The 13640-nt window shown below is 37.4% G+C and overlaps 5 protein-coding genes across 5 annotated transcripts in view; 3 read left to right on the top strand and 2 right to left on the bottom strand.

Moving 5' to 3' along the window:
- Positions 1 to 1676: 1676 nt before the first annotated feature.
- Positions 1677 to 5071, top strand: LOC106307255 (calcium-dependent protein kinase 5). The gene is made up of 8 exons (XM_013744159.1): positions 1677 to 1888; positions 2080 to 2841; positions 3470 to 3613; positions 3700 to 3852; positions 3923 to 4038; positions 4122 to 4289; positions 4358 to 4582; positions 4661 to 5071. Exons 2-8 carry the CDS (start codon positions 2124 to 2126, stop codon positions 4769 to 4771), a joined length of 1635 nt encoding a protein of 544 aa, XP_013599613.1. The 5' UTR covers positions 1677 to 1888; positions 2080 to 2123; the 3' UTR covers positions 4772 to 5071.
- Positions 5072 to 5945: 874 nt separating this feature from the next.
- Positions 5946 to 6693, bottom strand: LOC106344253. Its single transcript, XM_013783666.1, has one exon. It carries the CDS (start codon positions 6624 to 6626, stop codon positions 6204 to 6206), a length of 423 nt encoding a protein of 140 aa, XP_013639120.1. The 5' UTR covers positions 6627 to 6693; the 3' UTR covers positions 5946 to 6203.
- Positions 6694 to 7547: 854 nt separating this feature from the next.
- On the top strand, positions 7548 to 10106 carry LOC106304681 (CMP-sialic acid transporter 4). The gene is made up of 10 exons (XM_013741082.1): positions 7548 to 7694; positions 7801 to 7880; positions 8448 to 8519; positions 8654 to 8702; positions 8805 to 8846; positions 8949 to 9070; positions 9291 to 9350; positions 9449 to 9497; positions 9580 to 9674; positions 9784 to 10106. Exons 4-10 carry the CDS (start codon positions 8694 to 8696, stop codon positions 9830 to 9832), a joined length of 426 nt encoding a protein of 141 aa, XP_013596536.1. The 5' UTR covers positions 7548 to 7694; positions 7801 to 7880; positions 8448 to 8519; positions 8654 to 8693; the 3' UTR covers positions 9833 to 10106.
- Positions 10107 to 10184: 78 nt separating this feature from the next.
- LOC106304661 (xylem cysteine proteinase 1) lies at positions 10185 to 11580 on the top strand. Its single transcript, XM_013741060.1, has 4 exons — positions 10185 to 10719; positions 10803 to 11038; positions 11106 to 11246; positions 11320 to 11580. Exons 1-4 carry the CDS (start codon positions 10242 to 10244, stop codon positions 11533 to 11535), a joined length of 1071 nt encoding a protein of 356 aa, XP_013596514.1. The 5' UTR covers positions 10185 to 10241; the 3' UTR covers positions 11536 to 11580.
- A 113-nt stretch (positions 11581 to 11693) lies between these two features.
- Positions 11694 to 13640, bottom strand: part of LOC106304671 (uncharacterized protein At2g17340) — a 2668-nt gene continuing 721 nt past the window's right edge. Inside the window, exons 2-12 of the mRNA XM_013741070.1 lie at positions 13550 to 13615; positions 13378 to 13444; positions 13236 to 13304; positions 13016 to 13156; positions 12814 to 12942; positions 12650 to 12736; positions 12485 to 12559; positions 12320 to 12397; positions 12159 to 12236; positions 12008 to 12070; positions 11694 to 11924 (exon numbers count right to left, since the gene is read on the bottom strand). Coding sequence (XP_013596524.1) covers positions 11844 to 11924; positions 12008 to 12070; positions 12159 to 12236; positions 12320 to 12397; positions 12485 to 12559; positions 12650 to 12736; positions 12814 to 12942; positions 13016 to 13156; positions 13236 to 13304; positions 13378 to 13444; positions 13550 to 13615 — 934 coding nt within the window. The 3' untranslated portion in view covers positions 11694 to 11843. The remainder of the gene's footprint in view (positions 11925 to 12007; positions 12071 to 12158; positions 12237 to 12319; positions 12398 to 12484; positions 12560 to 12649; positions 12737 to 12813; positions 12943 to 13015; positions 13157 to 13235; positions 13305 to 13377; positions 13445 to 13549; positions 13616 to 13640) is intronic.

The raw sequence follows: 13640 nt of genomic DNA, 5'->3' as shown, positions 1-13640 counted from the left end.
TGTTAATTTTATTTCTTTATGATTCATCAATTTGAATCTCATAACCATATAATTCTCTATTTGAATAGACAAAGGGGAAAACATACCTTGTGAATCCATGACTCAATGATCTATGGCAAGAGAATGGATCTTCCAATACAAACCCCTTGTTGACCTTAGCTCTCCATTGATGGGATATGGAGTTTTTCACTTAATGTCAAGTTAGGTTGCATTGGGGACCATAACCCATGATGTAGAAGTAATTTCTTGTTCAACCCTTCACTAAACTAGAAATCACATAAGGCATCCACATATAATATTTCATAACATTTTATGCCCAAACTTATTAATGGTCATATCACATTTATTCCTTAACATATGTGACCCAACCAAAATGATCTTACATGGAGATCTCTGAAAAAGACACATGTTGACTCACTAAAGAGAAATTTTAATTTAACTATTTCTCCTTCAGGGACCCTTGTTTCTTTATTCTTTAAAACATATATACTTCACTAGCTTTTGTTTCTTTATTCATTGCAATGTCTTCTACAAATATCTTTAATTTACTCAAGTTGTAGCAACTGTGTGGAATAAAGCTCTTCGGAGGAGCTGGAGAAGACGACAAACGCACATGTAAAATTTTTCTTCGAGTACATAGCTCTCTAACCATTAATTAAACCGCATTGCCTCGAACCGGCGGCGCCTAGATAAACCGAAATTCTTGCCATGGACTCAGCGTGTTGACCATATAAATAAAAACATCGTGTTTAGTGCTAATATCCTAGTTGTAAACTTGTAATGATATTAGTATGTGTTACCAATATAATAAAAACGAATATGCTAATGTCATTTATCCAAGCCAACTCTTGTTTTGACCCGATCTTTTTATAGTTATTTTGATGACCATTTTTACAATAATAAAAGACTTAAGAGTTGCAACTAAATTATATACTAAAAAAAAAAAAAGGTTTTGAGAGTTTTAGCCGTAAGCATTTGAGTATTCGTTCGAATTTGGATTATATTTTCCATATTTTAGATCTTTCAAATATAGAGAATATAAAACATACATATATTTTTAATTTGTGGTTGGGTTCAAGTTAATTTAAAACCTACTAACTAGTATATATGATTGATTGTTTTTCTTTTCTTTTGGAATTCATATCGATTCAAATATTTTATATCCAAGATAACAAAACACACATATAAACCTTGGTTAATAGTTCAGTTTGGGCATCATCCGAAATGAATTGATCTCCAAATTATTCATAGTGAAGATCTATTTGAATATTTGACAACAAACTAATTTTTCAGATTAAATCCGTTATTTTTTTTGATAGTTTGCCCATGACTAGTATGAGATTAAATCTGAATCCAAAACTTGAAGTTGTGAGTCAATGGCCACCAAAAAAAAAAAGTTGGCTTTGTCAATGGTCAACTGGTCAACAACTTATAATCATTTTGTTCATCGAACAAAAAAAAAAATTCTCTAATCTACCAAAAACACTATTCTTTAAATAATACTTACAAAGACAAGAAGGTGAGAGGAAACCGCGTAGGGGTCAGTCTGACAGAAGTAGCTGGTGAGCACTAAAGGCAGCAGTCTTAAAGAACTTTCGTCGCACAATCATCGCCGTAAATTAAACACACAAACTCTCATCCAACGAATCTAATTGCCCGACCAGCCTCTCAGCAATCAATAACTGAAAATATCTATTTTTATTCTTTAACTTGAATCTCGAATTAAAAAAAAACTGTGTGATTACAAACATTAAATATTGTAGCTTTCCCCTTCTTGTTCCACTTTCCTTCGTCTCTCACTCAAGTTTTCTCTTTTCCCCTTTAAATCAGATTACTAATCCATATCCATTCTCTTCAGTCTTCTCTTTCCACCCTTCTCTGATTACTGGTAAGTGAATAACTAGATCCTCTGTTCTGTTTCTGATCCCAACTAAAAGTAAACTCATGTTTGACTTGACTTTTTAGTACTATACTTGTGTTCTTGTCTTGTTGATCTGAACTGGGTTTTGCTGTTTTTCTTCTTGTGATTGATAAAGTTCGTTACTTTAGAAGGTTTGACTTTGTTTTATCTATAAACAGTTTCGTTGGATGAAGAACAGAGAGAGTCAAAGTCTCTGTCTTTAATGGGCAATTCATGCCGCCGATCTTCCAAAGACAAAATCCACCAAGGCAATAATAACAACACTAAGCCTGAAGATAACAACTCCAAATCCTCAGATCGCTCTACAGAGATCATCATTCCTCAAGAACTCCCCAAAGAAGCTCACAAGGATCCAGCTCTCGTTATCCCTCTAAAAGAACCAATCATGAGACGCAACATGGACAACCAAGCCTACTACGTTCTCGGCCACAAGACCTCAAACATCCGCGACCTCTACACGCTTAGCCGTAAGCTAGGACAAGGCCAGTTCGGGACAACTTACCTCTGCACGGAGCTCGCCACTGGGGTTGACTACGCTTGCAAGTCGATATCCAAGAGGAAGCTGATCTCTAAAGAAGATGTTGAGGATGTTAGAAGAGAGATTCAGATCATGCACCATTTGGCTGGTCACGGCAACATTGTTACCATCAAGGGAGCTTATGAGGACTCTCTGTATGTTCACATTGTGATGGAGCTTTGCGCTGGAGGGGAGTTGTTTGACAGGATTATTCAGAGAGGGCATTATAGTGAGAGGAAAGCTGCTGAGCTGACTAAGATCATTGTGGGAGTTGTGGAAGCGTGTCATTCGCTTGGTGTTATGCATAGAGATTTGAAGCCTGAGAATTTCTTGTTGGTTAATAAGGATGATGATTTTTCTCTCAAGGCTATTGATTTTGGACTGTCTATCTTTTTCAAACCAGGTATGATGTTTGAAGCTGAGTTAATGTTTGCGTTAGGCATGGTCATTTTGGATATGGGTTCGGGTAGGGGCAGAGGATCCATTTACTACATGATCTATTTTTGGTTCGGGTTTGGTTCAAGTAGTTTTGGGTTCGGTTTGGTTAGTAGAACTAGGAACTGAAAAATACCCGTATAAAAATTTGGTTCTCATTTCGTTCCGGTTTATGTTAGTTGTGTAGTTCAGGTAATTTGGATTAAATATCGAGTATTTTGAATAAAATATCGAAAAATCTGAAATATTTCGGATTAATTTGGATATTTTACTAGATACTTTAAAGTAGTTCAGATACTTTATATTATTTAATTTTTCCTAATATTTTTGGATACTTTTAATATATTTTAAAATTATAAATATATATATTTAGTTATGTTGTATGTATATATAATTAATATTTCTATATATTTATCGGTTTCCGTTCAGTTATTTCGGATATAGAAATATAGAAACCATTCGGTATATGAGGGTTTCTGTCAAGTTTCGGTTTCAGGTATTTTGGTTCGGGTCTTTCGTTCGGTTTTTTTTTTTCCCAGGCCTAGTTTGGGTAATAGGTATTTATGAAACTGATTAGCTTAGTTTTGATCTTTCAGGTCAAATATTCACTGATGTTGTTGGGAGTCCATACTATGTTGCTCCTGAGGTTTTGCTCAAACGTTATGGGCCTGAAGCTGATGTGTGGACCGCTGGTGTTATACTCTATATATTGCTAAGCGGAGTGCCACCGTTCTGGGCAGGTAAATTGTGTTTGGTAAGCCTGTTTCTTAGTCCTTTAGAGAGTCTCAGTTACCTGAAATGTGTTTTGTATTTTGTCTTGAATCAGAAACACAGCAAGGGATATTTGATGCTGTGTTGAAGGGATATATCGACTTTGATTCGGACCCTTGGCCTGTGATATCAGACAGTGCTAAAGACTTGATCCGCAGAATGTTATGCTCCAAGCCGGCAGAACGCTTGACCGCTCATGAAGTCTTGCGTATGTCTCCACATTAAAGTAATTGTTACATTTAGCAACAAGCACTAGGCTTACATCTACTTGTTTGCAGGTCATCCATGGATCTGTGAGAACGGTGTTGCACCAGATAGAGCACTTGATCCGGCTGTTCTATCACGTCTCAAGCAGTTCTCTGCAATGAATAAACTAAAGAAGATGGCTTTGAAGGTGAGTGTCTTTGTCCTTTTTATCTTCTGTGGTCTTTGCATCACTTCTCTTGACATTTGTTTGTTTTTTTTTGGGATCATCAGGTTATAGCTGAGAGCCTCTCGGAAGAAGAGATTGCTGGTTTAAGGGAGATGTTCCAGGCAATGGATACTGATAACAGCGGTGCAATCACATTTGATGAACTCAAAGCTGGGCTGAGGAAGTATGGATCCACCTTGAAGGACACAGAGATCCATGATCTAATGGAAGCGGTACGAATCTTATCTTATAGTGAAGTATTGTTTGTGTATTCTTAACGCTGGAGCTCTTGTATTGACAGGCTGATGTGGATAACAGTGGGACAATAGATTACAGCGAGTTCATTGCAGCGACCATCCATCTCAACAAACTTGAACGTGAAGAACATCTTGTGGCTGCGTTTCAGTACTTTGACAAAGACGGAAGTGGTTACATAACGATAGACGAGCTGCAACAGGCGTGTGTTGAACATAGTATGACTGATGTTTTCCTTGAAGATATCATCAAAGAAGTTGATCAAAACAATGTAAGCTTTACTATGAAGACTAGCGTTAAGGCGTCAGATGATTAAAAGTTTATTGATTGTTTTTGTTTATGTTAACAGGATGGAAAGATTGATTATGGTGAGTTTGTGGAGATGATGCAAAAGGGAAATGCTGGTGTTGGGAGAAGAACTATGAGAAATAGTCTGAACATTAGCATGAGAGATGCGTAGAGGTTGTTGCTTTTGCATGTGTGTGTTTAATCTGTTGACTGCAAAGGTGTGTTCTTGTTCATGGGATCAACAAATCTCAATGCTCACCACATAGAAGAAGAAGGAGAAAGAGATGTGGAAGATTGAGCTAATGTTTAACTACATTGTGACTAATAGCTACCTCTTTGTGGTTGTTTGTATGTTTGTTTGTTATGGCCATTGTTGAAGTTAGTGACCTTTTGTTTCATCTTCAAACTGTTCAATCTTTGTATTTGTAAAACGAAAAATATCTTTTTATCTTGTGTGTTTCTTTTCTAAGCATGTTTACTTTCTTTCTAGACGATTAGGACCCTTCATCAATACCAGACAACACAGTTGGGTTTAAAATAAATCTATATAAAAACGAAAAACACCAATGGCGTTTGATGAGCTAGCAAGTCTCAATCATGTAATCAAGATGTGCTTTTTTCTAGGTGTGTATCTGTCTTTCACACTCAAATAAAACCAAAACTCAAGGCTGTTCGACACACAATCATTCATTGGCACCAATCTGTAAAATAGAACGCTACCAAAACCATTTTTGTATTATTTACATATTTTGTTGGCGACATTCATATTCACATGCTTTGTAACGCCGCAACCTTGAATAAAACTTATAATATCAAATTTAATTTTGGTGTCATTTTCTTACCAATCAACACATTCGTAACCTAAACAAAATTTTAAACAGATGCTTGCTTAATCAGAAGCAAACATCGCATTAGTATAAAAACAAACTGAATCATAAAACTTATTTGTTAAATAATGCTGGTTTTTATTAGTTAATGTAAATAATGTAGGTTTTTTTAATTATGATAAATAAACAATTTGTCCACCGACGATATTACTCCCACCGACAAATGCTATGTCGGCTGTGCATCTCAGTTTAATGCAACCGACGTTTCGTTTAGACTATGTTTTTCACATTCACATTTTCGTGCAAAACCTCCCCTAAAATGGGATAATATTTACAGTGTCATTATTTTATTTATCTGAAAACAACATAACTCGTAAGTTTTCACTTTTCACAAATAAAGAGTGGTGTCGGTCATGAATCCTCAGATGTTTGGTTTTACTTTGTAACTTGTAACGTTTTTGAATCTGTTTTTACTACTATGATGACGGGTGGCCAAAGAATTGGCGCGTAAAAAGTAACTGAAACAAAATAACAGACTTCTATATAGTTGCATGGTTATTAAATACAAAAAAAATACAACTGCACAACATACAAAGCAAATCAAATTAATAATAATAATTAAAAATCTAGGCAGATTAATCATAGCAACAACATACAAAATCAAACTTTTCTTTCAAAAACACATCGTCGCTTTGTATACGATTTGAATATACTTCAACTGATTCATGCACGACAGAAACCAATATATTCTTAGAGACTGTCTGAATTTGACAATCATCATTGTTGACGCTTGTATTTGGGAAGAGTGTCGGAAGAAGAGCCCATGAGACTGCGGATCTGAGAGCGGAGCTTGATGAAAACGTGCATTATGCTTCCTCTGTTCTGAGAACCTATTGTTTTGGCCTCCTCTCTGTTAAGCTCGAGATCTCTTATGAAGATAGGTTTCCTCGAGAGGATCCATGACCAGCCCCATTCCCACCACTCTTTCACAGAGCTTCCCACTTGCTTTCCCATATCCGAAACGGATTTGGACTTGGGGAATCGAGATGCGATCTCTGATGGTTGGTTTAAGAGGTTGAGCGAGAGGGAAGAGAGACGACGGCGTATAACACCGTGCTCATCTTTGGATGAAGAAGAGGGGCTAAGGCGTTGAGAAACGGGGAGAGAAGTAGGTTTGCGAATCTGGAGAGTTTCCATCATTGAGAGAGATGATGAAAGTTTTGGAGCAAGAGAGAATGAGACTAGTGGTGGTGGGAAGTAGTGATCACACAGCTCTAACACAGGCTGTGTTTTTATTCCCACGCTTTTTTTTTTTGTTTCTGTGTGGGATCCATTTACTCTTTTTGCCCAGCCAATTACATGCATATTTTGTTTAAAAAATAAAAATAATTTTAAAAGTATTATTGTTAGATTTGTGTGGTTATTATATGAATAATACTCCTATAAATACTAGGAATTGTACCACCATTGATTTGTGTGAAAATCTTTTGTTAATAGACATATCGACATCAGTCTTAGGTTGCGTAGCTCAATCTCAAATACAAATTTAATCAGTTAACTTTAAATTTAAGGTTGTTTTACTGAAAATCATTTGCTTATTTGTGTGACTCATGTTTTTTTTTGTTGTGTACCCATCAAAACTAGATCAAATGGAGAACGGACGATCCGATTCTCCGAGGAGCATATCCATCTGTCCAGATCTAATCTATATGGAATAAAAATATAGTCTCTGATCTTTGCTAACGCGTCTGATTCCGACTCCAAAGAATATGAGACAGACTCAAATCCTCGAAGTCTTTCTGTAACCACTAGAACATCTCGATCTCTGTCGCGAAGGATGGCTAATCCATCGGATTTGTTGTCATTTCCATGAAGTTCAAGCAGTCCGTCTGGAACCGTACTCCTAAGTTATCATTGGTGTGACTCATGTTAAAGACAAGTCTTTTTTGTGTTGTCTTTTATTTGTGTTAATTCAGAAAATATTGCAGAAAAATCTGTCAAAAATAGGCCTAAGAATAGACAAGCCCAACCATAAACAACAAACAGAGTATTAATATAAAAGCCCATCTTCAACTTAGCGACTTTTTTCCAGGTTTTTTTTTTTTTTCTGGCGGAAATGATCTGATCAGACAGAGAGATCTGAGTGAGCTTGGAACAAATGGAGTACCATGTGCACTGACTATCCTCACGAGTTCCCAATCCATACTCATCGTCTGGTCCAAGCGAGCTGGCAAGTATGAGTACAGTGTCACAACCGCCAACTTCTTGGTCAGAGTTAAATCACATTATTATTCAATATCAAGTGGTGCCAATTGTGAGTATCAATTTTTATTTGTAATATGTAGTGATGTTGTTTTAAATCTTTGTACGTCAGGTTGAGACTTTGAAATGTGCGTTATCTCTTCTTGCATTGACAAGGATTTGGAGAAACGATGGTGTTACTGACGACAACAGGTATACTTATTATTATTATGTATTTGCCACTTGCATCATGTTCACTTAATTTCCTTTTAAGTTCATAGTTTCTTCATCTGTAATTTTATAAAAAGACTTTGGTAGCTTAGAACCACGTATTCAGATTTGGCCTTACTGATACTTAAACCCTGTCTCTATGAATCAGGTTAAGCACAAACATATGACGAAGTTAAAGTCTTTCCCATCCCTGCTGCTTTGTATCTTTTCAAAAATCTTTTACAGGTTATTGGCTTTTTTCTTGAGTTCTTTTGCCTTAGACCATTGATAGTAGCGTCTGTTTTCCATGTTAAATCAGTTTCTAACTACTTGTGGTGTACTCTTTTATGTGGCAGTACTATATTTTTGCGTACGTTGACGCCCCAGGCTATCAGATCTTGAAGAACCTGAACATCATAAGTACTGGTGTCTTGTACAGAATCATATTGAAGAGAAAGTAGGTTGATTTATTCTCCCAAGTGGGTTTCATAGCTTCCAGCCAAAGCTTCTTGATTTCAAATGTGAAGAGAGGCTCTGTATATTCAGTTCGCTTACTAGCTTCTCTAACAGGTTGAGCGAGATTCAGTGGGCAGGATTCATTCTATTATGTTGCGGCTGCACCACTGCTCAGTTGAATTCAAAGTATATTTTGTCTCTTGACACTTTTCCCCTTTAAATTTTATTGATTGCTATGAACATCGGTTTGATATGATTCATGTCTAGCTTCTACTGATTTGTTGTATTACATAGTCTCATATTCTATACTGCTTTTGCAGTTCTGATCGTGTACTTCAGACATCGCTTCCCGGCTGGATTATGGCAATTGTAAGTTGTTACCCACCTTAGCATGCTGATACCTACTAAGAGAGTTGTGAAGCTTCTTCCACGTCCACACCAATTTATATGATTCTTTGTCCTTGTTTCTAGGTTATGGCTCTTTTAAGTGGTTTCGCGGGTGTGTACACAGAGGTGAGCTTACTAGGACTTTTCACTCAAAAGCTAATACTGATTTAATTCTCTTTTTTTTTTGTAGTAGTAGTGGTTCACTCTGTTGCTTTCCATTTTTGGCAGGCTATTATAAAAAAGAGACCTTCAAGGAATATAAATGTACAGAACTTCTGGCTCTATGTCTTTGGGATGTCTTTCAATGCTGTTGCCATAGTGATCCAAGATTTCGATGCCGTTGCAAATAAGTAAAATCCAAAACCCATCTTCTTGTTTGTGTCCTTTCATATTAGCTACATATTAGTACATATGGTTTACTTGCGTCTCCATTCAGATCTACAGATTAGTCCATAGTCAGTAGCCAGTTTCCTCATTCTTCATGTACAGTTAAAGAAGATGCCACTTATGTATAGTCTTAGTGTCAGAGTTCACTATTTTCTGCTGGCTAAATTGTTTTCCAATTTTCAGGGGATTCTTCCATGGTTACTCATTTATCACAGTACTCATGATTCTTAACCATGCCCTCAGGTAAAACCTACTTTAGGAGGCCAGACTCTTCTCTTATCTCTAGTTTCAGAATGTGAGGTTAACACATTAAAAACATTATTCTCTTGTTTGTTGTGCAGTGGCATTGCTGTGTCAATGGTGATGAAATATGCAGACAACATTGTTAAGGTAGTAAATTTTCATTCGCCATCAGATTCCCTTAAGCAGTAACTTTTTTACACATGGTTTAACTTTATCAATCTGTATGTAGGTTTATTCGACATCAGTGGCGATGCTCCTAACTGCGGTTATCTCTGTATTCCTCTTCAACTTTCATCTTTCCCTTGCCTTCTTTTTGGGTTCTACGTAAGTCAGATCCACATTTACCTCTGCCATTACAATCATCTCAACTTTGAATATCAAAAGTAGTCAAGGACATAATAGCTGAATGCATTGCTGTGTTAACGCTTTGCAGGATCGTCTCTGTTTCAGTTTATTTGCATTCCGCCGGGAAGCTACGATAGTAAAAGAAAGATCCGTCACTATTCTAGTACAGAGTTAAAGCTTTTGAACAACTGCAATTATGTATGTCCTTTTTGGAATCTAATAACAGAAACTTTTAAGCTCTTTCGCCTCTATAGAACTTTCTTTTATAAAGCCTCCCTCCAGATATTTTAATATTGATTAAGGTCTGAAAGTGAAGCTTTTGTGTTGAAAATTTGCACGCTTAGAGCAAAAGGCAAAACTAAGAGAAGATCCAACCGTGAAGACTCGGAGACCGGCGTACTTGTTTTCTTTTTAAATATTAATCCTTGTCTTTGCTTCAAAGCCAACACTCTCTCACACTTGTATATAAACTCTATGCCTCTACTCTCTTTTCATATCATCTCTTCTCCCTCTTCCTCTTCTCTCAGTGAAACAGCTTTAGCTATTATGGCTTTCTCTACACCATCATCACTCGCCAAACTCTCTCTTTTGGTCGCCATTTCAGCATCAGCACTCCTCTGCTCTGCTCTCGCCCGTGACTTCTCCATCATTGGATACACACCTGAGCAGTTGTCATCCACTGATAACCTCCTAGAGCTCTTTGAGTCATGGATGTCAGAGCACAGCAAGGCTTACCAGAGCGTGGAGGAGAAGGTCCACAGGTTCGAGGTGTTCAGGGACAACCTGATGCATATAGACCAGAGGAACAACGAGATCAGCGAATACTGGCTCGGGTTGAACGAGTTTGCGGATTTGACACATGAAGAGTTCAAGAGGAAGTATCTCGGACTCGCTAAGCCGCAGTTCTCTAGAAAGAGACAGCCCTCAGGTAACTTCAGGTACAGAGATGTTACAGACTTGCCTAAGTCAGTTGACTGGAGGAAGAAAGGCGCTGTGACTCCTGTCAAGAACCAGGGCTCATGTGGTAATGTTTCTCTCTTTTTAACTTTCTTGTATTTAAAGTAGATAGGACAAGAGACTTGAGAATGGATCTTTTTGACCTTTCAGGTAGTTGTTGGGCGTTTTCGACAGTTGCAGCTGTTGAGGGGATCCACCAGATCACAACAGGGAACCTGAGCTCGCTTTCGGAGCAAGAACTCATAGACTGTGACACAACTTACAACAATGGTTGCAATGGAGGTCTCATGGACTACGCGTTCCAGTACATTATTTCCACAGGTGGTCTCCACAAAGAAGACGATTACCCTTATCTCATGGAGGAAGGCATTTGCCAAGAGCAGAAGGTAAACAAAACGCTAGACACAAACATACTATGATGCATCTTATAAACACTGGTGAATGTTATAACAGGAGGATGTAGAAGTTGTGACAATCAGCGGCTACGAAGATGTCCCACAAAACAGTGATGAAAGCCTGGTGAAGGCTTTAGCTCATCAACCAGTTAGTGTGGCTATTGAGGCTTCAGGAAGAGACTTCCAGTTCTACAAAGGGGTATGTATATAAAAGACCACTCTCATATCTAAACTTTTGTGTTCTGTGTATCTAATCTTTGTTTTGGTTGCAGGGAGTGTTTAATGGGAAGTGTGGAACAGAACTAGACCATGGTGTAGCTGCAGTTGGGTACGGTTCATCAAAGGGATCTGACTATGTTATTGTGAAGAACTCATGGGGACCAAGATGGGGAGAGAAAGGGTTCATTAGGATGAAGAGAAACACTGGTAAACCAGAGGGAATCTGCGGAATCAACAAGATGGCTTCATATCCTACCAAGACCAACTAAGAGACATATATCTATTTTCTGCTACTGCTTTCAACGTTTTTCTTTTCTTTCAACGCATTTCTGTTTTTACCTGTTTAATCATATTGTATTGATGAATTTGAGATTTTAAAATAATATTGTCAGAGTTCTCTTCCAGCTTCAAACACCATATCAAGAATGTTGAAAGAGTTTTCAATTCTTATATCCGAATGCAGAGAGAGACAGAGTAGAGAGTTTAAACTAAAAACTTACAAAAGCCTAACAGTTTTTAATATAATAAACTGTTTGGCTTGATTCAGTAGAAAAAATGTAAGGTTGTGAGAATACAATCAACTCTGAACTTCATTGTATTTGATGACACAGTCATAAAGCCGTCCTCCCAGAAACTGAGCTACCTCTGGATGCTTCACCTGCATAAATGAGAAAGATTCAATAAACGAATAAGCCTTCTTTCTCTTAAACATGAGAAGAAGGAATCTAGTAAGTTAATTACCATTCCAATCTTGAGGGAGTCACACTTGAACTGAGCATAAAGGTTTGTCTCTATTCCACGTCCCTGAGTTCAGTTCAGAACAATCTAAAGAGTCAGTTTTACTGAAAGCTGAAACCAAAGACTATAGACAAGAGACTAGTAGAGATCTTACCATGCCTTCTAAGATGACCAAGTCAGCATCGGTTGAAAGGTAGGCAACCTCTTGTGATACTCTTGCAAGATCAATAACCTGAAACGATAATTTAAAGAGAGAAAAGCCAAATCAATAAACAGGAGGTCCATCCTTCTTATGAGAGCTTTAGAATATCATACCGGCAAGTCATTCCCTGAATTTGCAATCAAGAGATTCGAGATGTCAACACCCATCAGTTCTCCATTTTCATCCTTAAGCTGGTAAAATTTAAGACTCAGTTAATGTCTGAGTTTTATTTAATATGCAATGGACGATAATACACAGATATACTCCATTTGACAGACCTTTGACAAGATCTCTGCAAGCTCGGTGTAAGTGATATCATTGATAGATGGAAGCTCATTAGCAGCCAGCACAACCTTCAAAGGGAAGATGAATCAAAAGCAAGAAACAATTTAGAATATGCTTTAACTAAAAGAACTAATGACAATGTCCTTAAAAAGAATCACCTGCATTCCTTGACGTAGCATCTCTCTAGCAAACGGTAAAATACCCAAAATTATATCTGCACCAGAGTTATCGACAAATATCACAGCCTGTAAAGAAACAAATCAGTTAGTCCTGTGATCAACCTCTTTAAATAAAGATAAAGCATAAGGTGGAGAAGAAGAACCTTCTTCCAGGGCTTCTTGAGCCATCTAGCTTGAAAGTTGTCCAAGTCATCAATGACCCATGGCCGTGGAACCAAGTTTTGACAGCTAGCCAAGAATGACATCCCGTCCTTTGAGAATACCTCCGCAAGCTTCATTGGTCAATATAGTCAGCAAAAGACATGTGATGATGGAAGCATGAAAGGAAAGAGATGATATACTTACCTGTGCAGAACCGAGATCAAAGATGTTTCCAGCGAAGATGCCTCTTACAAGATTCTCTATGCGCTTTCCGTCGTCTTCAATAGCATCACTCAGACGGACGACATCAGGAAACAGTGTTATAGCCTTTGCATTCTCCTCATCCTATTGAATTCATCATGAATCAATCAGTCAATACAAAACATGCTTTTGGAATAAAGCAATTTTGACAAGGAAACCACACCTTAACTTTCTTGAAAATGTCTCTAAACCCCAACTCTCTGAGTATTAGCTCACGGATTCTACATAGAAGCTGCCAAATAAAATAAAAAACACTTCATGAACAACAAAGCTTGATTACAAGTGATTTAGTTTGTTTAACTTACGATGCAATCTGGTGGTCCACCATGGCTCTCCGGATCTTTCTTCAAGTCCTCAAGAATCTCAGCATACCTTACATGTTTCAACAAAAAAAATCAATGCTTTTGGCTAAAACATTACCTCTTTGCAGAATAATCATTCAAAGCAAACTCTATAGAACACACAAAAAGAAATTACCTTTGAGCAAACTTTTCAGCTCGAACAGGAGCATCAGGAACATACGTATCGCTCTCTGCACGCTCCCTGCAAAAAAAAAAAAAAAAAAAAA

This window comes from Brassica oleracea, chromosome C1 (assembly GCF_000695525.1).
Source record: "Brassica oleracea var. oleracea cultivar TO1000 chromosome C1, BOL, whole genome shotgun sequence".
In the NCBI taxonomy this organism is placed as follows: domain Eukaryota; kingdom Viridiplantae; phylum Streptophyta; class Magnoliopsida; order Brassicales; family Brassicaceae; genus Brassica; species Brassica oleracea.
The sequence above is the reverse complement of the archived record's forward strand: the minus strand, read 5'-3'. Positions and strand labels throughout refer to the sequence as shown.

Coding starts and splice junctions, on each gene's coding strand:
- LOC106307255 (XM_013744159.1), top strand. CDS start 2,124: ATGGGCAATTCATGCCGCCGATCTTCCAAAGACAAAATCCACCAAGGC. Junction 2,842..3,469: donor GTCTATCTTTTTCAAACCAG/GTATGATGTTTG, acceptor TTGATCTTTCAG/GTCAAATATTCACTGATGTT. Junction 4,290..4,357: donor TCCATGATCTAATGGAAGCG/GTACGAATCTTA, acceptor TTGTATTGACAG/GCTGATGTGGATAACAGTGG.
- LOC106344253 (XM_013783666.1), bottom strand. CDS start 6,626: ATGATGGAAACTCTCCAGATTCGCAAACCTACTTCTCTCCCCGTTTCT.
- LOC106304681 (XM_013741082.1), top strand. Junction 9,071..9,290: donor TTCGATGCCGTTGCAAATAA/GTAAAATCCAAA, acceptor TCCAATTTTCAG/GGGATTCTTCCATGGTTACT. Junction 9,498..9,579: donor ATGCAGACAACATTGTTAAG/GTAGTAAATTTT, acceptor ATCTGTATGTAG/GTTTATTCGACATCAGTGGC.
- LOC106304661 (XM_013741060.1), top strand. CDS start 10,242: ATGGCTTTCTCTACACCATCATCACTCGCCAAACTCTCTCTTTTGGTC. Junction 11,039..11,105: donor GCATTTGCCAAGAGCAGAAG/GTAAACAAAACG, acceptor ATGTTATAACAG/GAGGATGTAGAAGTTGTGAC. Junction 11,247..11,319: donor ACTTCCAGTTCTACAAAGGG/GTATGTATATAA, acceptor TTTTGGTTGCAG/GGAGTGTTTAATGGGAAGTG.